This window comes from Pinus tabuliformis, chromosome 2_2 (assembly GCF_031772625.1).
Source record: "Pinus tabuliformis cultivar Carrire ecotype Pingquan chromosome 2_2, CPIR1, whole genome shotgun sequence".
NCBI lineage: Eukaryota > Viridiplantae > Streptophyta > Pinopsida > Pinales > Pinaceae > Pinus > Pinus tabuliformis.
This window is the reverse complement of record NC_142300.1, coordinates 319111658-319134385: the sequence shown is the minus strand read 5'-3', so window position 1 is coordinate 319134385 and position 22728 is coordinate 319111658. Positions and strand designations below refer to the sequence as shown.

Below are 22728 nucleotides of genomic sequence, written 5' to 3'. Positions count from 1 at the left end.
TCTATATTGTTTATCTTATTCTTAAACATCAAATACATAACAATCTTGTCAATGGAGAAATGTTCACTTTGATAAGAATAGAGAAGATTATATATCCTTTTCAAAGTTATAAATTGTAAAATTCTTTTTTATTTGCTTTATTTTTTTCCATATTTTATTTAGAAATATTATATATTAAAATTTTATATATAGACATTAGCTTATATCTTTTCCTTTTCCCAAGGAAAAATAAAAATTCTATTCAAAATAACATCAAACTACACTTTTTTACCTAATAACATCAAACTACACTTTTTTACCTTTTTTTTTTCCCGGACTTATCACTAACCTAGAAGATACAATAGTCATTTGATTCTCTTTTACATTTCTACAAATTTCTTGAATGATTTTTTTCGGTGCCATGGCCTCTCTTTGAGAGGTAATCTTTTCAATCTGGTGCTGAAGTTGAAGGGTTTGATTGAACCATTGAACTTACCTGCTCAACCCCCTTCCTCTCTATAATTGTTTGGAACCTCCTTCTTCTCTATGATTTTTTGGAAATTTTGTTCAACAATATTTGGTGTATTCTTTGGGTTTTATTCATCTTTTGCTTTTGCTTCAGCATCATGAGAATCCGTTTTTTTTTCTCTTTTGCTTTAACATCATGAGAATATGAGAATCGTCATCCTTTTGGCTTTTAAACCAACCATGCCTTTGGCTTTTGGGCTTGTCTCTTTTTTTTTTTTTGAGATTTTCTTTACTTGAGAACAAGTTTTATAAATGTCACATGCATTGTATTTCCAAAATATAAACACTCAACAACCTCTATACATAGTTTAGAAAAATGAAAATTTCTTTTATAACTTTTTATATGAAATGTTTTTTTTTATTAATAAAAAAATTAATGAAAATGAAAATAATATGAAATGTTTTTTTTTATTAATAAAAAAATTAATGAAAATGAAAATAATAGAGTAATTATCAAAACTTTTTTATAATGAACTTATCATAAAATCAAACTCATAAATAATATAAAAAATGTTAAAAATGAATTATTATGTTTTTACAATATGAGGGCAACTCCATGAGAAATAGCTAAATAAATACATATCATAAAAAAATTGATAATTAAAGAAAAAGTAAATCATTCATTTAGGTAGATGTCATTCATACATGAAATAGTATCACTTCCCAATTATAAAAATGTACTTCCACATTAATTAATTAATCAACGACTAAACTATTAACTTCAACATTTAGTATCTTCATAATATTATTTGTAAAGAAATCCAATTGCAGCATCTTTATATCCTTAGTCCAACCTGTACCAAACATGTGAATGACATACGATTACAAACATGTGGGAGTGAAAAAAGAGTCAGGTTGGAAAAGAGAGCACGCAACATTTTCTATCCAGCCATCCTTGAAACCAAAATGTGCACCGGTTTTCAATCAACTATAGAGTCCTCCGATTTTACTTTCTATTTCACCCATTGATTTTCTCTATTTCAATCAGAATTTCCCAACAGTACATATAACACACCTCCCTCTAATTCCATAATTCCATTATTGACATATGATTCTTATGACTACCCTACAAGAACTAAATACTTTCAAGTGCAGCCGCCATGGTTGACTAGATAGCCCTGCCTGGCCATGCTGCAGCAGTCAGATATGGACCTTGCCAGTCTTCGTGGTGGCTCCGATCAAGTATTGAAATATTATTTCCCATAACGTCTCCAAGCAGACAAGAAACTACTTGGGATGCTGGGCTGTCCGTCCAGGAAGAGCCCAGAGGTTCATCATAGTCATAATCAGCTGGTTCTCCTCCTTTGCCAAAGCTGGAATTACTGGCTGTGAGAAACTCCAAGAGATTTGCCTGCTGGCAATGCCAACTGAGGATCTGTGCCTGAGCAGTGGCCAACTGAGCTTGCAAATAACAAACATGCTGCTGCAGCTGGTAAATTGCGCCTGCACAACCATAGACGGGATCCCGCAGCCTTGTCCTCGCTTCATACACCATACTACTCACTGCCTCATCTCTATGTTCGTTATCAACATCCTGAAATAAACATAGTGATAGTAATATTAACAATATGAGAAACCATCCCCACCCCCACACACATATATATATATATATATAAAAGTTTCTCACAAAACTCAGTTAATTCCCTGAATCAAAATTGGTATCAGTGCTTCAATAATATTAATTATTATCAATTAGATTACCGGATCAACATCAATTATCACTTCTCAAAATCTTAAAACCTGAAGAATCCTGATGACGTTGCTTGCTCCAAATATTCTGTGCACAGTTGCAAACTTCTGAGGATCATTTGGTGGGAAGTAAGGAGCCAGCACACATTTGTCTCCACACCGCCTTCTCAGCATCCTGCAAGCCGCACACGGGGTCGCCACTTTTGTTCTCAGATTTCCTTCTGTCATCTGCGTCATAAATATACACTTAGAGACGCCAATACTATGAATATTCAATAAACTAAACTCCCACGCAAGATCTGATCAGGCGAGGGCTATAATTAATTTTTGCGGCCTTATAAATATGTAGGTGAGTTCAGATCCAATGCTGGAAATAAGCTTCAATGGCGTTTATATTATGAGATCGAAGGATGAAGATAGTGGGGAAGCCACCAGAGACGTTTGGTAGGCGTGGAAACCGGGGACTTGATGCCACCCACAAACGACTAGATTAAAATGACCGTTATTTTCGCTTAATGTTTTCCATCCTTATGTAGACAGAGAATGACAGGTGCGCGAATGGTTGGTTACCGGGTGCTGCTTTGTTCACTAACCATTTTTGACCCTTTACAAGCCGCCGCAAACCTTTTGGAATGAGAGGATCTTTCCGTCGGTTCGTGTAGTTGGACCAGATCCTTACTCTGCCCAGGAGACCAGGTTCGCAAGGGAAAAAAATGTGTGGCATGATGGTGATGGGAGCCATTTTCTTCTCAAACTATGGGACCATTTCTACTGGGAGTTTATTTAACCAGCAATGAGTCGTGGGATATAAGAGATCTCGCGTCAACGAAGTTATGTGTAATTGATATCATTGATTGCAATGGAACAGAGAGGGAAAATCCCTTTCTATTCTTACTGTGCCTTTGATTTTGTTGAGTGACAAAAATCGTGTATGTTTTCTTTCTTATTCACACAGTTTTTATTTAAATAATTTAAACCAGTTTATATAGATTAACCCTACTTTGTCGTTTCTTCTCATTGAATTAGGGAATTTCAGCTGATATCAAGGGGGCAGCAGAATCTTCTATCTATTACAAATAAACTCAAAAGGCAAAACTGACATTCTGGCTGTATTTAGACATTGCAAAACGTAGACTGACATTAGAAATACTATTAAAAATAATATGAGACTTGTTAACCATTAGGATCTAGGAAGATATTGGAGTTTTGCACTCAAACCAGGAGGAGCAAATGTATCAGAATGGGGATGTTTTTTTACATGGGCTAGCGTGGGATCAAATCTGTCCATAAAAAACTGTTGTTTTTTCAGTATTCGATTTCTTCCATCGAAGCAAACATATTATACCTATCCATCTGCATTGTACCTTTCTACCTACTCATGTAGGGTCTTCATTTGCTGGTTGAGAGCAATTGCATTGTCCTATTGCTTCCTGAGCAATTGCATTAACCTATTGCTTCCTCTCACCCTTGGTATGACCGGAATCAGTTACCAGCTGGGTACATCCCCAAAACCTCAAAATCAAAATAAGAATGTCTTCGCCGCCCACCTTAGTTTCCAAATTCTGAATTTCTAACAGAGTCTCAGGAGGAACAACCTTAAAGTCAGGCTCAGCAGAGTAATGGGCAAACATACAAGCCCTGCGTTGATCCTGGGCGTTGTTGCTGCCACTAATTCTCCTACTACACATATGTTTCCTGGGCAGCACTCCTACTACACATACGTTTCATGGGCAGCATGATGCTCAAACACTCAAACACTTAAACATTTAAATATGGGTTTTCGTTTGGTATCTTAATCTTGATTATAGATTTAGTTTGTTAGCAAAATTAATAGTTGTTTTTATTTAAAATTGGTATTACAACAGAGATCAATTTTGGTTTTTAAGGGAAAAGTGCACAATTGCACCTTAATGTAATGATACATACTAGAACAACCACATTTATTAATGTGGTTGATATAGGTGGATAGGCGTATATGAAATACATCTACAATCATATTTATCAATGTGGTTGATATACTCCAATAGGTTTATATCCATCACCCATTACATTAATCATTGTTATGGATATTTTGTTGAACTTTAATGTGAATTGTTATAACTATATAAATAATAATAACCATATTATATTTATTATATTAATATTATTTTGTATATTAATATAATATTAGTTATTACTTAAAATTTTGCCCATATATTAATAGTTATATTTAAAAAATAATATAATTCATATAACATTATAATAACATTTAGTTGTTATTAATGATATGTATGTATTTTCACTATTATATTATCGTCAATAATTATTATGTAATTATCCATATAATAATATTAACTATATGCACAATATATTAAATTAAAATATATTATAATATTACTTTGGAATATATATATGTTTGTTAATATTTAAATACTTATAACTCAAAGTATAATATAATCCACATGTGACATAATAATAGTAATTTTTATTATTATTTATAATAAGTATTTATCTCTCACCAATATAGTGAACAATTATTATATTACTTAAAATATAATAATAACATCAACTATATATAGATTATATATTAAACTAAAAAAATATTATACTATTACTTACAAATAATAATACTATAATATTATAAACTCAAAGGATCAAGGAAATCCAAGAGACTAATATTACAAATAGAAAGGATTAATAAACCCTAGGAATTAATATTTTAAATCCAAATAATGAATAAACTCAAGGGATTAAATTATAAACGGAACTAATTATCAATATTGTAAAATCAAGCCACAAGTAAACCCAAGGGTTTAATATTATAAACCAAAAGGATTAGTAAACACAAGATACTAAAATTATAAACTCAAGGGATCAACAAAGCCAACAAATCAATATTACAAAAAGAAGGGATTAATAAATCCTAGGAATTAATTAAACCCAAGAGATTAATAAACACACTTGTCTATTAATATTATAAACTGAAGCAACTAATAAACCTAAGGGTTAAATATTATAAACCCAATGAGTTAGTAAACCCAAGGAGTAAATATTATAAACACAATGGATAAAAAAAGTTAAGAAATCAATATTACAAACACATCCTATGAGTAAACCATAGGAATTAACATTTTAAACCCAAGGGATTAATAAACCAATGAGATTATTAATATTATAAACCCAAGGGATTAAGCTATATACCCAAGTAATTATTAATATTATATACTCAAGGGACTAATAAACCCAAGGAATTAGTAAACACAAGGGGTAAATATTATAAACTTGAGGGATAAATATTATAAACCTAAGGGATCAACAAACCCAAGGGATTAATAAACCCTATCAATTAATATTTTAAACTCTAGGGATTAATAAAACCATGGGATTATAAATATTAAAACCCAAGGTATTAAATTATAAACCCTAGGAATTATTAACATTGTAAACCTAAAGGACTAATAAATCCAATAGTTTAATACTATAAACCCGAGGTATAAACAAACCTAAGGTATAAATATTATAAACCAAAGGGATCAACAAACCCAAGGGATCAGTATTAAAAACACAAAGGATTAATAAAATCTAAGAATTAATATTTTAAACCCAAAGTGTCATGCCCCTACACCTGCGGTAGTCTTCCAACCGCTTGTAGCAAGGTGCGGCACCACCGAATGCTTTCTTTTCACCAATAATAACATTTGTGGACTACGCCTACTTTCACATTAACATTACTTAGCTTGTGTTTCACAACCAAGTAAACTTGCAATTATCCTTTATACTTAATGAAGCCCATACTCATTCATTATCATCATGCAATTATACCAAGAACAACAACAATTGCAACAAGTATAAAGGGGAGGGGCAACTCCCCGTAATGTGAGTCTGCCCGACAATATATTAAGAATATCAGTTTTACAATATACAAGTGTGCCTTGCCAAACCAAGTCTCACACTTAGTCAAATATTACAAAGAGAGGCAACCCTGCCTTTTACAATACATGTGCACCTCTTGCACGAAGGGTGGTGCTCACCCGAGCCACCTAGATACCCCTGCCAAGTCCTGCACAAATCTGCACATCCACCGCACCCCGGGCACACCTTGCCCACTCTTCGACCGACTCAAGATAACCTCCAAGTGCACCTTCAAGTGGAGCGCATGAGATATGCGCAGCTCCTCTTGTTTCTGCGCACTTTAGTTTACCCCTTGACTCTTATGCGTAGAAGAGATGAGAGAATGTGATGATGAGTTATGAGCTCTCATGCTCCACTCATATATACACTTCTTAACTTGGTTTACATGGGGTGTGCAGCCCCTTGGCCGACCCCCAAACCACATGTAATGCGCCCCATGAGGGCTCCTTCCAAGTCGGCTTGCACATGATACAAGTCTCCTTTCGCATCGTTATATATATCCAACACTTAGCCGCATTTACCCAAGTGTCGTTCCATCGTTTCATGGTATCGTCGCATCCGGCTCGCACAAACGTCGCATTGTCGTTTCGTGCACACTCGCGCGCCCGCCAGGGCACCCGCCCGCGCGCTCGCGTGCCCGCCCGCGCCCTCGTGCACAAAAACTCGTCGTCGCCCGTCGCACCAATAACTCGAAGGCCTTACACAAAGGATTGATAAACGCACATGAATATTAATATTATAAACCTAAGAGTTCAATATTATAAACCCAATCAATTAATAAAGACAAGCGATAAATATTATAAACATAAAGGATCAACAAACCCAAGGAATCAATATTAAAAACACATCAGATTAATAAACATTAGGAATTAACATTTTTAACCGAAGGGATTAATAAACCCATGGGATTATAAATATTATAAACAGAGTGGATTAGTAAACCCAAAGGATAAATATTATAAATCTAAGGGATCAACAAAGCCAAGAGAACAATATTAAAAGCCCAAGGGATTGATAAACCCTATGAATTGATATTTTGAACTAAAGGGATTATTAATATTATAAACCAAAGGGTTTAAATTATAAACCCAAGGGTTTAAATTATAAACCATAGGAATTATTAATATTATAAAACAAATGGATTAAATATTATAAACCTAAAGGATCAACAAACCCAATTGATCAATATTAAAAAGCCCCAAGGGATTAGTAAACCCTAGGAATTTATATTTTAAGCTCAAGGGATTAATAAACCCTAGGGATTATTAATATTATAAACCGAAGGGATTAAGTTATAAACCCATGGAATTATAGATATTATGAAGTAGATGGACTAATAAACCCAACGGTTTAATATTACTAACCTAAGGAATGAATAAAACAAAAGGATAAATACTATAAACCCGAGGGATAAATATTATAAACCTACGGGATAAATATACCTAAGGGATAAATATTATAAACCTAAGGGATCAACAAACTCAAGTGATCAATATAAAAAACCCAAAAGATTAATAAACCCTAGGAATTAATATTTTAAGCTCAATGGATTAATAAAGCCAAGGGTTTAATATTATAAACCTCACAAAATTAGTAAACCTAAGGGATAAATATTATAAACATAAGGGTTTAATATTATAAACTCAAGGATTAATAAACACATGGGATTATTAATATTATAAACCCAACAAATTAGTAAACCCAAGGGATAAATTTTAAAAACCTAAGGTATCAACAAATCTAAGGGATTAAATATTATAAACCTAAGGGATGAAAAAACTTAAGGGATCAATATTAAAAACCCAAGGGATTAATAAAAGCTAAGAATTAATATTTCAAACTCAAGGGAATAATAAACCCAAGGGTTAAATACTATAAAACCAAGGAATTAGTAAACCCAATGGATAACACTATAAACCTAAGGGATAAATATTATAAACTGAAGGGATAAACAAACTAAAACGATAAATAATAAAACCAGGGGATTAATAAACCCTAGGAAGTAATAAAACCAACAAATTATTAAACCGAAGCCATAAACATAAAAAAGCTAAGGGATTAATATTAAACCCTTAATATTAAGGTTTAATAAACACAAGAGTTTAATATTATGAACCTAAAGAATTAGAAAACTCAAGAGATTATTGTTATAAACCCTAAGGTCTTATGAACCCAAGGGAATAATATTAATTGAAGTGATTAATATTATAAACCCAACGTATATAAATGTTAAGATAAATATTATAAACCCTAAAATAAACATGGTTTACCACAATCCATTTTCATATTGAGGCAAATTTTGTCACAATGTGACGTTCAATCATAGTTGATTTTCATATTGAGAAAATATTTCTCACAATGTGATGTTGGACAATGGTTGCCCATGGTTGAACATGAACTATAAACACAAGGGATTTATATTAAACCCAAATATTAATATTACGAACAATATGAATAATTTTATACCTTAGGAATATGAAGCCAAGTAATTTAACCCCTTGGGTTTATTGATTTTTTGGATTTAAAATATTAATTCCTAGGGTTTATTGATCCTTTCTATTTGTAATATTAGTCATTTGGATTTTTTTTATCCTTTGAATTTATAATATTGATAATCACCTCAGTTGATTATAGTATTATTATTTGTAAGTAATAGTATATTTTTTTTTAGTTTAATACATACTCTGTTTATAGTTGATGTTTTTATTGTATTTTAAGTAAATATATGAAACATATTAACATTTATATGAACAAATATATAACAATTGTTCATTATATTGGTGAGAGATAAATACTTATTATAAATAATAATAAAAAGACTATCATTAAGTTATATCTCGATTATATTATAGTTTGAGTTACAAGTATTTAAATATTAACAAAATTTTATAATATACAATTATTACACACACATTCCAAAGTAATAGTATAATATATTTTAGTTTAATATATTGTGTGTATATAGTTAATATTATTAATATACTCCAAGTAAATATATAAGATATATTGATAATTATATTCATGAATATATAATAATTATTGACGATAATATAATGGTGAAAATAAATACATATTATCAATAATAAATAAATGTTATTATTATGTTATATATGAATTATATTATTTTTTTAAACATAACTATTAATATATTAGCAAAATTTTAAGTAATAACTAATATTATATTAATGTACAAATAATATTAATATAATAAATATAATTATATAAATATAAAATAATATGGCTATTTTTATTTGTATAGTTATTAATAGTGAGGTTAAAGTTCAAGAAAATACACATATCAATTATTAATGTGATGGGTGGTGGATATAATCCTATCGACGTATATCAACTACATTGATAAATGTGGTTGTAGATGTATATCATATATTCCTATTGGTGTATATCTACCACATTGCTAAATGTGGTTGCACTAGTACAAACACTATGAATAATTTTATACCCTAGGAATATGAACCCTTAGATTAGTAAAGCCAATGAATTGATATTATAAACCCAATGAAATAAAAAACAAAGGGATTAATACTAAAATCCAAGGGTTTATAAACCCAAGGGAATAATATTACACCCAAGGGATTAATATTATAAACCCTAGGTATATCCAACCTTAGATAAATACTATAAACACTGAAATAAACATGGTCAACCATGGTTTAACATGGTTGATTTTAACATTGAGACAATCTTTATTAGAATGTGATGTTGGACCAAGGATGAGCATGTTTCACCATGGTTGATTTTCATATTGAGATAATATTTGTCACAATGTGACATTGGAAAACGATTGATGATGATCGGACATCATTGATGATGGTTGACAATGGTTGACCATGTATGATTTTCATATTGTGACAATATTAGTCATAATGTGACATTCGACCATGGTTGATATTTATAGTAAGACAATATTCACCACAATGTGACATTGGACCATGGTTAACCATGATTCACAATGGTGATTTTCATATTGAGGCAATCTTTGTCATAATGTGAGATTGGGCCATGGTTGACCAAGATTATAAATGCATGAGATTTATATTTAACCATAGGAATATGACTATTAAAAGCAAGAAAATGATATTTCACCCATCCTTATAAACACAAGCGATTTATAAACCCAATGGTTAACCATCATTATAAACCCAAGGGATTTATATTGCACCCAAGGATTGATATTATAGACCATAAGAATATGAACCTTGGATTAATAAAGGAAAGGGATTGATATCATAAACAGAAGGTAGTAATAAACAAAATGAAAAAAATACTAAAAACCCAAGGTATTATAAACCTAAGGGAATAATATTAACCCCAATGGATTAATAATATAAAGCCAATTTGTTTAAACCCAAAGATAAATATTATAAACAAAAACAAAACGTTGTTGACCATGCTTAACCATCGTGACAAGGTTTGTGAGATTGTGACGTCTAATATATTCCTGCCACAATGTCATAATGTAATATTGCAACAATTTTTATCACAATGTGACAATGTTTGAAACATTGAAACATTGCGATGCTTGTTATATTGGTACATTTGTCACATGGCTTCACCAAGTTCACCATGGTTAAATTTGTTTTGACTAATTTATAAACATAAGGGACTTATATTAAACCCAATGATTAATATTGAAAACACTATGAATACTTATATAACCTATGAATGTGAACCCTTAGATTAGTAAACCCAACAGATTGATATTATAAACCTAAGGGATTAACACTAAAAAACCAAGAGTTTATAAACTCAAAGGAATATTATTAAACCTAAGGGATTAATATTATAAGCCCTAGGTATATAAACCCTTAAATGATACTATAAACCATGAAATAAACATGGTCAACCATGGTTTCACATGGTTAATTTTAGCATTGAGACAATCTTTGTTAGAATATGACATCGGAACAAGGATGACCATGTTTATCCATGATTTATTTTCATATTGAGATAATATTTGTCACAATACGACATTGGACAAAGGTTGACAGTGATCACACATCATTGATGATGATTGACAATAGTTAACCATGGATGATTTTCATATTGTGACAATCTTTGTCATAATGTGACATTCGACCATGGTTGATATTTATATTAAGACAATCTTTGCCACAATGCGACATTGGACCATGGTTGACCATGATTCACAATGGTTGATTTTCATATTGTGACAATATTTGTCACAATGTGAGATTGGACCATGGTTGACCAAGATTATAAATTCATTCGATTTATATTAAATCATCAGAATATGAATATTATAAATTCTACGAATAATATTATACCCTAGGAATATGAACCCATAGATTAATAAAAGTAAGAAATTGATATTTCACCCATCATTATAAACACAAGCCATTTATAAACCCAAGGGTTGACCATCATTATAAACTTGAGGGATTTATATTGCAACCAAGGATTGATATTATAAACCCTACGAATATGAACCTTTGGATTAATAAACGCAAGGGATTGATATTATAAACCCAAGGTAGTAATAAACCGAACTAATAAATACTAAAAACCCAACGGATTATAAACTCAAGGGAATAATATTAACCCCAATGGATTAATAATATAAACCCAAGCTGTTTAAACCCCAAGATAAATATTATAAACCGAAAAAAAAACATGGTTGACCATGCTTAATTGTCATGACAATGTTTGTGAGATTGTGACGTCCAATATATTTATGTCACAATGTGACAATGTAATATTGCAACAATGTTTATCATAATGTGACAATATTTGACATATTGCAATGTTTGTTATATTGGTACATTTGTCACATGGCTTCACGAAGTTCACCATGGCTGAATATGGTTTGACTAATTTAACCATGTTTGACCATATTTTTTTTTTATAAGAGTATGCTTATCTATATTGGTAATGGAAGGTTATAGTTGACCATGTTTTACCATGGTGACCTAGTTAACGATATTAACTATGGTTGGTGATGTTGAGAAAGGGTTCACCATGCTTTTTAAATGTTGATTATGGTCATTATGATTGACCAAATTTGACAATGGTTGACCTAGGTTTTCCATGGTTGAACATGACTGACCATACTTGATGAAGGTCAACCATGGTAAATAGAGTCAACAATGGTTGACAATGGTTGAACATTGAATTTTCAACAAACATATGGGAGTAGATAATGGTATGGATGAGTTTCACTAACTTGGTACAATATTTAGAAAAAAAATTGAATTGTAGGATATCTCATGACAATTTAGTGGCCACTCAATTCTCATCAAGGTTTGAATGACGATTGAGGAGCTACTCTATACTAACTCTCTTAACTCCTTTGTTTCTCTTTAAACACTTCACTAATTTTAAGTTTAATAAAATGCTTTCATGAAGTTAACCATATCAATAAATAAATTTGCATCATCTTATTATTTCTTTCTATTCAATTTCCCTTTTTCAAATACTTCAAATTTATTAAAATTATATTTAATATGTTTTTTAAATTTATCCAATAAAATTATATTTAATATGTTTTTTAAATTTATCCAAATAATATTACATAAAAGATTATAAAATAAATAATAATAAAATGAATAAATTGGAATATAATTCCAAAAATATTTTATTGTATTAAAAATTTCAATTTATTTATTTTTCATTACATAATATATATTAATTATTAATTATTTTATATTCTATTTATTTAAAAAAAAAATTTATTGAAAAAAATTATTTACTCTAAATAATTAAAAATATAAATTAAATTAAATTAAAAATGTAATTATTCATAAAAATTAAATATATTTATATCATAATTACTTTAAAAAAAAAATATTTTTATGTTTTTTCTAAATAATTTTTTCATAAAATTCAAAACCAGCTTTTTTTATAATTTAAATATTTAAAAATTTAAAGATGTAAGTAATCAACAACACCAACTCTTAATCCTTTATATAACTTCAAGAAATCTCATCTAAACCTTTTAAACAAAATACTTTAAAAATAATTGATTAATCTATATTTATATTAATTATTATAATTATATTTAAAAATTAAAGTTATTATAAATCATATTTTTAAAATTTAATTAATTAAAAAATCTATATATAAATCAATCAAATATTTTTAATTATTTAATGTCAAATTAATATTAGTATTAATATTAATTATAATAAACATTAATAAATGCGAATACTATACTATATTTAACCTTATTACATTATATTGAAATCTAATATATTTTGTTAATATATGAAGATTTTCGGAAAAAATCACATTGAAAATAATTGATCGACGCGTTTTGACCCAGCACGTGGTTCATCTTCAAGACAAGATGAAACCATAAGATACCTTATTAAACCATAATATATTGAACTGAAATATTATTAAACTATATTATATTCAACCCTAATAAACTTTTATATTATATTGAAAACATAAATATTATATTCCAAATTTAAATATAGAATTCAAAGTCATAAAGTAAATTTAAATACTAAAAGCCAACAAATATTTTAAAAGGCTATATTAAATTCTTTTTATCAAAATGGTCGTTTTTGAAATTATTGAATTTTTTAATAAATTTAATATGTATGGAAAATTAAGCTAAAAATATGAACTATTAATAACTTTTATTAAGATAAAAATCAGACTTGAATTAAAAAGAAGGAGTTACAGCTCACAGGTGAGTACTGCAGCTGGAGACTGCACTAAAAAACAAAGAGAACTCTCTCTGTACACTCTACTATTCATCAAATGAGCAATTACATCATTAAGCACATTACAAGAACTCAGGAAGTTGCAACTGAACTCCTAAACTCTAGGAACAAATCCTAAACTAAGGAGATACATTACAATTTGTGTAACCATTTCTCCACTAATACAAAATAATATTAATTATTTTCAACTCCCCCCCTTAATGGAGAAAGGATTATCGTGAACTCCTAGCATCCCTCTAAAAAATTCAAACTTTACATGCCCAAGAGGCTTAGTAAAAATATCAGCCATGTTATCACAAGTTTTACAATATTCAACATATATCTCTTTTGATTGTTGTTTCTCTCAAACAAAATGAACCTGAGTATCGATATGCTTGGTATTTTTATGAAAGACTGGATTGTATGCAAGCTTGATGGTACTCTGGTTGTCCGTTTTGATAATAGTTGATTCTTTCTGCTCTTCTCCTGCATCGTTGAGAAGTCTTCTCAACCAGATAGCTTCACATGTGGCTGCACACAATGCTTGGTACTCAGCTTCTTATGAAGATAGAGCTACAGTGTGCTGCTTTTTGCTGCTCCATGCTATGACCCCGGATCCAATGGTGAGTGCGTAACCTGTGATAAATCTTCGATCATCCAAGTTACCTACCCAATCAGAATCTGAAAAACCTGCTAGAATAACATCAGAAGTGTCAGTGTATAAAATGCCATAATTACTAGTACCACTAAGATACCTCAACACACTTTTTGCTGCGACCCAGTGACTTTCGAGTGGTTTTGACATGAACTAGCTCAACACACTAATAGAATATGCCAAATCTGGTCTAGTTGTAGTCAGATATATCAAACTTCCAACTAGCTATCTGTACATGGTAGCATCCACCTCTTTAGTACCGTCGTCACTGCTCAACTTTAAGTTCTGTTGTAATGGTGTTGCTGCTAATCTGCACTGCTCCATTCTGAATCTTTCCAGCAAGCTTCTGGCATACTTCCCTTGAGTAAGAAAAGTTTTTCTAGAGTCTTTCCATACCTCCAATCCCAAGTAATAACGAAGGTTTCCGAGTTCTTTCCATCTCATACACTTGTGACATCTGATTTCTTTGATCAGATTGTTAGCATTCCCTGTTACAATCATATCATCTACATACAAAGAAATCATAATAATTTGCCTCTGTTTATTAAACTTGGTATACAGATTTGGATCATTCAAGTTCCTATGAAAGCCATGTTGTACAAAAAATGAGTCAATTTTCTCATACCACGACCTGGGTGCCTGTTTTAAACCATAAAGTACCTTTTTCAATTTACACACAAGATGTTCCTGCCGCTTTTTCACAAAACCTTCAGGCTGTACTAAATAAATTTCTTCCTTCAAGTCACCATTCAGAAATGCAGACTTAACATTTAGCTAGTGTAGCTGCCATTTGTGTTTTGTTGTTAAGGAAATTAACATTCTAATGGTGTTTAATTTGGCTACAGGAGCAAAGGTGTCATCGAAATCTATTCCCTCTTTCTGTGAGTAACCCTTTGCTACCAGTCTAGCTTTAAGTTTCTCTATGCTCCCATCTGCATTTATTTTTGGTTTATACAGCCATTTGCATCCTATGGGGGTTTTACATTCATGCAATTCAACCAAATCCCAAGTATGATTTCTGTTTATTGATTTTATTTCCTCATACATTGCAGCCCTCCATGCATCAAATTTACTTGCTTCCTCATAATTTGCAGGTTCTACAATGTTTAAAAACTTTGACATTAATGCGTAGTCTTTCAATTTAGAAGGTAATCGAGTATTCCTACTTGATCTCCTTGGTAGGGGACTTACCTCAAATATGTCTATTTCAGCCTTTTTTGGGCTTGCATTATTGATTACATTTCCTGTTACTTCTTCTTCTTGTTTCTGCTCCTGCTCTTCATCTCCCTCACTATTTTCTTCCATTAGCAATGGAATGTCCCAATCACTGTTAGAGTCATCCTTTCCTTCTTCAACCTGTTCTAGTTCTAACATTGTAAATTCCTCAGGATTCCCAAGATTGAAAGGACCAACATGTTCGCCCTCCATAAGTCGCATAAGGCCTTCAACTAGATTAGAAATGAACTGGAAGCTCTGTGTATGTTCCCCATTTCCATAGACTGTCAAAGGCTCCTTGCGCAAAGCCTGAGCAACAAAATTACTTACAACCCGACCATCATCAAGGCACATTCGCGGACCGTATGTATTAAAAATTCGAGCAATCCGAACCTCAACATTTGCCCCAACATGCTTGGAAAGTTTGGATATGTTCAATATTCCCACATCATTAGTTTTGATAGTCTTCACAGGATTGTGTTTGTAATGCACAGGGGAAGCGGGGCAAGCCAAATGGTAGATCTGATCAACCTCCAACAATAAGGGTTCCACAACATCATGCCTTATCCGTTCAAACCTCGAATTGCCAAAATGATGCAAAACATTCTCCTTCCTTCCTGTGAAGAATTCGTCGACAACAATAACACTGTCGCCTCTTGCCATGAGCCTGTCAAGTAGATGACTGCCAACAAAGCCAGCTCCACCTGTCATGACAACTCGCAGGGACTTTCTCTTCAAACCTAGGGGCACTTTAGCCCACGAATTCACCATCGAACCCAAATGATACTGAGCAAACCGAGAAACAGGAGTCTCATAAACAACCCGATGAGGTTTGTCGGGCACAAACCTTCCATTTTCATTAACATTAGAAGCCAAAAAACCAGGCTGAAGGATAAAGAAAGTCGATGCGATGGCGATTCCTATCAAAATAAACAGCAGTCGCTGCTCCCTAAGCAAATAATCTGCTGGCTTGATAATAGACCATGTCTTTTCTGGCTTAAGAGAGTACTCATCACTGTTATTCATATTGGACTGATAAAATTTCTGATCCTCTGATGAATAAGTCTTCAATGAGCCACCATCGGGCAAGTCCGATCTGCTGCCACCAAATAGATCAGGAACTCTAATGTGCCACCACCGGGAAAATCCGATCTGCTACCACCGAACAGATCAGGAACTCTAATGCGCCACCACCGGGCAAATCCGATCTGCTACCACCGAACAGATTAGGAACTCCAATGTGCCACCATCGGGCAAGTCCGATCTGCTGCCACCGAACAGATCAGGAACTCCAATGCTCCTCCACCAGACAAATCCGATCTGCTACCACCAAACAGATCAGGAACTCCAATGCGCCACCACCGGGCAAGTTCGATCTCTTGCCACTGAACAGATCAGGAACTCCAATGCACCACCACTGGGCAAATCCGATCTGCTACCACCGAACATATCAGAAACTCCAATGCGCCACCACCAGGCAAATCTGATCTGCTGCCACCGAGTAGATTAGAAATTTCAAAGTGCCACCACCGGGCAAAGCCGATCTGCAAAAAAATTGCAGATTTTCCAAAGAGAAAGAGGCTGGCGCTTTTATATTTTTCAAATATATTTCTGTTGGTTACGCCATTTTTTAAGTTTTAATCTTCTATTGATATTTAAATTGTTAGATATGACTTTAGTTTCTGAAAGATGTTGATATATAACTCACAGGAAATTTTCAAAATAGGGAAAAATGAACATAAATACAAAATTAGCTATAACCCCTCTATATTGAGACTAACCAAAATTCTAAGTTTCAGGATATCTAATGTTTTGTGGTTTTGAGTACGGGAGGTGTGGTTTTTTTACACAATCTTATTGCATATAAAAATGAAAAAAATTGATCTAATTTAATTTTCTTAAAATATTATTTTCAATAAATTAGAAATCATAATAATTTATTTGTTCTCTGGATTTTTTTTGCTGGAAATCCATTATTATTTTTTAAGAAACACAAAATAATTTAAAATTTAAAATTTGATTGAAAATAAAACTCTGAAAATGAAATTTTAATATATTTCTATTCTAAATGATAGTTATGTAAACATAAAAAACACTAAACCTGAGAATTATTTATACATATTATTTATATGTATTTAACTTTAATGATCCATTTTTATTTTCTTGAACATTTGGTAAACTTGTTCTTGGTAGCATAAAAATGACAAGAAAAGTAAACTAAAGGCAATTGAACGCACATATAAAAAACAATGTGCTTTTATACATCTATGTATATAAAAAATTATATTTCAACATTCAGATTCACTTTGGTTTTTAATAAATATCATTGCTAATAATCAATCATAAATATCATTGTTAATAATCAATCTATATGTCACTTCACTCCAGAATGAATATACAGTTATTTAGGTTTTTCTTAATAATGACAATGTTATATCTAACCAATAGACTTTGATAATAGTATAGTATTCCAAAAATATAATTTTATTTAACAATACATACAAATTGGTAATGTGAAATTGTTATGTAGTTTTCAATGTTTTACAGTGCATAAATAAATTTTGCACACAAACTCACCCTACTAGACTTTCAATTTTAAAATTATAAAGATGAAACAATGAATTTATTTGAATAAAAAATTTCTTTATTCAGGTTATATCCCTACAAATTATTATTAAAAACATATGTCCATGATATTCCGTGACTTCTAAAGTTCAATATGCACATACATCGACCGGGAGTTTAGACCACTCTAGTTCTATGCTGTTACACAGGATGTATTGGGGCATTTGTCATCAAAAGAAAATTACATTACCCAGTAGTAAAACAAACCTTCCAACTCAATGATCTGTCAAGTTGATTGCCTGCAAGAAATTCACATTATGACATTGAGTAAAATTCAACCATTGATTAATCCTAAACTAGAATAAGAGTTGTTCCAATTATTGGCATTCATTTTCGAAGTACTGTGCGGTCAAAAAAATACCTTCTCGAATGTACCAAGATCCAAGCCCTCAAAATTCTTCGGGGACAATGAGAATCTAAATAGTTGATTTAACATTAGTTCAGAAAAAACAAAAAGTTAAGCAAAACATGAAGCACAAAATAAAATGAGGGACAAATGGTAAAGTCTGGGATTTATAACCAGGTGGAAGGCATAAATAAAACTTGCTCCCCCATTTGTGTAACATTTTTTTCAAGAGAAAAAATGCCCACAGAGTAACCCTACAAGATTATTTTTAAGGAACGAAAACTTGTCCACCTTATTAACATTTGAATAAGTTTGAAGTTCAGCCAATACCTATTTCTAATGTCAGCCTCCCTCCGCCCCAGTCGAGGAGAGTCTACACTAAGTACAATTGCTTTAAAGCCAACATTCTCTGCCCTTCTAATAAGTTGTGCAACGATATATCTATCCTTGAGTACCTGCCATCACCAAACAGAAAATGAGAAAACTATTTTTTTTCTTTAACAGGAATGTGTACGTTCTGTCTTGACAATCGGTATTTATCACTATTTCAGGAAGCAGAACAATTTAAACAACTAAAAATAAGGACTTACTCATTTATTCATGAATGTGTGATGTGAAACAATCTTCTTTTAACATCCAATCTTCAAATTTCCATAATCCTGTTCATATCTTTCTCTCCAAATTGCCAGATTTCTGTACATAAATCTGCATCCCAGGCTCATACCCTCCTAAACATTTTCCATAAGACTGGCCATATGTTTCAAATTTAAATATTTGATTGTCGATCAGAATTAGAAATGTTTATATAATTCGTTGGTGACAGATGTATAGTTCCTTAGTCAAGAATATCTATAAAATTAGTAAATAATCATTTAAATGTTTTCTTCGTCAATGAGAAATGTCTATACAAATAATGATTCCTGGTAATTCCTATTGACGTTAACACTTGACACTATTAATATAAACATATTGTAAGAAATATAAACCTGTATCAACTTGTGTGATTATAAGAATGTGATTGCAGAAAATTAAGTATTATGTTTATACAAATAATGATTCCTGGTAATTCCTATTGACGTTAACACTAGACACTACTAGACACTATTAATATAAAAATATTGTAAGAAATATAAACCTGTATCAACTTGTGTGATTATAACAATGTGATTGCAGAAAATTAAATATTATGTTTGAAAAGAGAATGATGAGAAATTTACCTATTATCTATTAGATGGAAGAATATAGGTTTGTTTTTGTTTTTGTTTTTTTGGTTTTTGTTTTTGTTTTTGTTTTTTTTAATATTATACTAATATTTAAGAAGTGTAATAGAATTGGTTAAATTTAGTTCTATAGATATTCAATTAAAGTAAATTGAAGTTTTATAATGGAAAGTGCAAAATTTTATGATAAGGATAAATTTAATAATTATGTTGATAAGTATGTTTATTTTGGAATTAGGTTTTTAAAATTTTAATTTAATTATCAATAATTATTAGAAGGATGGTAGGGATTTAATCTTCATGGAATATTCTAGAATATATATAGTAGTATATACAAATCAAAAGTTGAGATTTACATCTAAAGTAGTTATTCTCATTTTTCCTTTTCAATTAAATTGATTAATGTAAAAAAAGGTTATATCAACAAGTGTTATATGAAATGAGTTATGGATTTTCAGATTTGTGGTATTGATAGGTTATGAGATTGTAGCTAAATCTATTTCCAAATTAATAATCTCCATGGTAAAGTTAGAGTAAATCTCCATAGTTAATGATCTTGTTCCATACCTTTTAAACATGATATGTGTTTAAATTATATAAAAATTATTTTTATAATTAATAATAATAATAATTTAAAACAAAGTTATACTTGAGATAGTTTATATATATATATATATATATATATATATTAGTGATATGAGATGTATCATGAAATAAGTATTTTGATGAAAAATTAATGTTTACATTATTGACAAATAATAATTTAAAAGTTTAATTAGTGAATAAAAAATGTTTACAAAATTATCAAATAATTATCCTTATTAACATTTACCATATACTATTGATAAAATCATATTAATTTAATTGTACTCAATAAAAACTTATGTGTTGATTAAGAAAAAACATATTTTTTAATTAAGAAAAGAGTAATGTAATAGTTAATAACGATTTGATAAAGAAAAAATATATTTTTTAATTAAGACAAATGTAAGGTCAAAATTACGTTTAATATTTGAATGATTACAGTATACTTAGAAGACATTTGAAAAAGAAAAAGAAGTTCTTTATGAAAATATTATATGTGTATATAGAGGTTATAGTTTTGATATTATTATTTATTTAAATATTTATTTATTTTTATATGAAACTAAAGTGAAATATTATTAAAAATTATATAAAGTGTTTTCAATTTTTTTTTTTTTATTTAATTATAAAGGAATAAATTAAATTATTTAATATTTATAAAATGAATAAAAATGTACATTTATTATTAAATTTTATTTACACATAAAATTATAAATATTAATTTTATTTTTAATAAATTGAAAACTAATTTTATTTTTAATAAATTAAAAATAGTAGTAGAAAAAAGAAAAACAAATTTACTCATGAATCTCAGTATAGATTGTAGTTTATTGAAAAAAACAAGAATTCTATGAATACAAGATTAAATTTGTACATAAAGTTATGTATTTATTAAAAAAACAAAAATAGAAACATATGATCAATAAAACAATCATGGGAGTTTTGCAACCATATTTCAGTTTTGTTTTATGAAGTTGAGGAAGAACAAGTACTTTTGCTTTTTTTGTATTTTAGGAAAAAATTAATTTATGTGTATTTTTTTTGTTAAGCTTGACACGTCCTCTTTTTTCTATCCATTTATAAGCAAATTTACACCACATAGATTGACTAGGTGGCCTCAAATTGCCCATTGGGAAACCAAGTTTGTCGGCCACCTATCCACATTGTATGCCATCCAAAAACATAAAAGTTTCAGTCTTTCTATCAAAGCTATATATATCTTTGTTTCATGACTATACTCTAGATTTATATCTATACATATTATTGCATAATGAAAAGTAAAAGCTATCCGCATATAAAAAATTAAACAAGGGAGATTATCTACTCATTCTATTCCTTCGAGGCTGATTTTATTGGTGCAGGGACTTTGACATTTGATCCAAGCATCCAGATAGTTCCAAGACACATGGGATGTGTCCCTCAATTCTACCTAGCCTAATATATTTCTTGTGGAGTTGAAACTGAAGTTTTTGGAATTCCTGTTTGTAGGTTGACATACCTTCGAAAAAATGGCCATGCCCACCCAGATCTACTCCATAGCCTTGCCCACAAGACTTTTCATCATCCAATAAAGGTATAAGTTCTACTTAAATTGCATTATTTTGCCTCTAGTGGTACCAGGGTCCAAGACTGGGGTCCTCCAGTCATCCATGTCATCCTCTGTCTCGCTACCATGCTTAACTTCCTCTTCCCATTACTCTAAAATTTTCCGAATGCCTTCATCAATGCCCTCGCGATATGGATCGACAGCTTCATTGATAAGATTTTCCATCGATTTTCTCCCCCTGCGAGGCTCAGACGTGCTTGGTTCCTTTTCATTTCTAGGCACTTGGGTCTGTCTTCCACGACCATGACTTTTCGTAGGTCGAGCCATCGTGGAGATGCCCAAACCCTATTTAGAGCAACAATTCGTTAACAAAAAACAATTCAATATGATATGGCAATACTCTCGTCCCTGAGTTGAATTAACAACACTAATCGCCTCACCTTGCTCCTCCCCTTTCCCTTTGGTATCAGTACTAGGGCCTTCATGGTCGAAGGTCCCTTCGTGGTCAGAGGTCCATTCCCCAGGAGGGGATGAACTCCAGCCACTAGCAATGCACCCTCATCGCCACACCCATCTCCTCACACCTCAGGTAGGTTATCTTCCCCTCGCCAAGACCAAGCTAGTGAGCTCTACCTCTTACCAACGTTAGGCCTATCAGGCCAGGCAGTAACTCCAATAGGCAGTAAAACTGATTTGATTTATTTCATTAGGTATGCTATTGTTATATACAAAAGGGTGTGACTGCTCAGTTCATCTCCTGA

General features: G+C 31.0%; 1 protein-coding gene across 1 annotated transcript; it reads right to left on the bottom strand.

Moving 5' to 3' along the window:
- Positions 1-1238: 1238 nt before the first annotated feature.
- LOC149192569 (LOB domain-containing protein 4-like) lies at positions 1239-2582 on the bottom strand. The gene is made up of 2 exons (XM_089406412.1): positions 2248-2582; positions 1239-2041 (listed from the first exon to the last, which is right to left on the bottom strand). Exons 1-2 carry the CDS (start codon positions 2431-2433, stop codon positions 1616-1618), a joined length of 612 nt encoding a protein of 203 aa, XP_089262538.1. The 5' UTR covers positions 2434-2582; the 3' UTR covers positions 1239-1615.
- Positions 2583-22728: the final 20146 nt, after the last annotated feature.

Bases quoted from the DNA above. Each gene is read 5' to 3' on its own strand.
- LOC149192569 (XM_089406412.1), bottom strand. From the start codon at position 2,433: ATGACGCAGATGACAGAAGGAAATCTGAGAACAAAAGTGGCGACCCCG. The intron at 2,042-2,247 runs GTTTTAAGATTT...TGTTTATTTCAG, and splicing joins ACGTCATCAGGATTCTTCAG to GATGTTGATAACGAACATAG.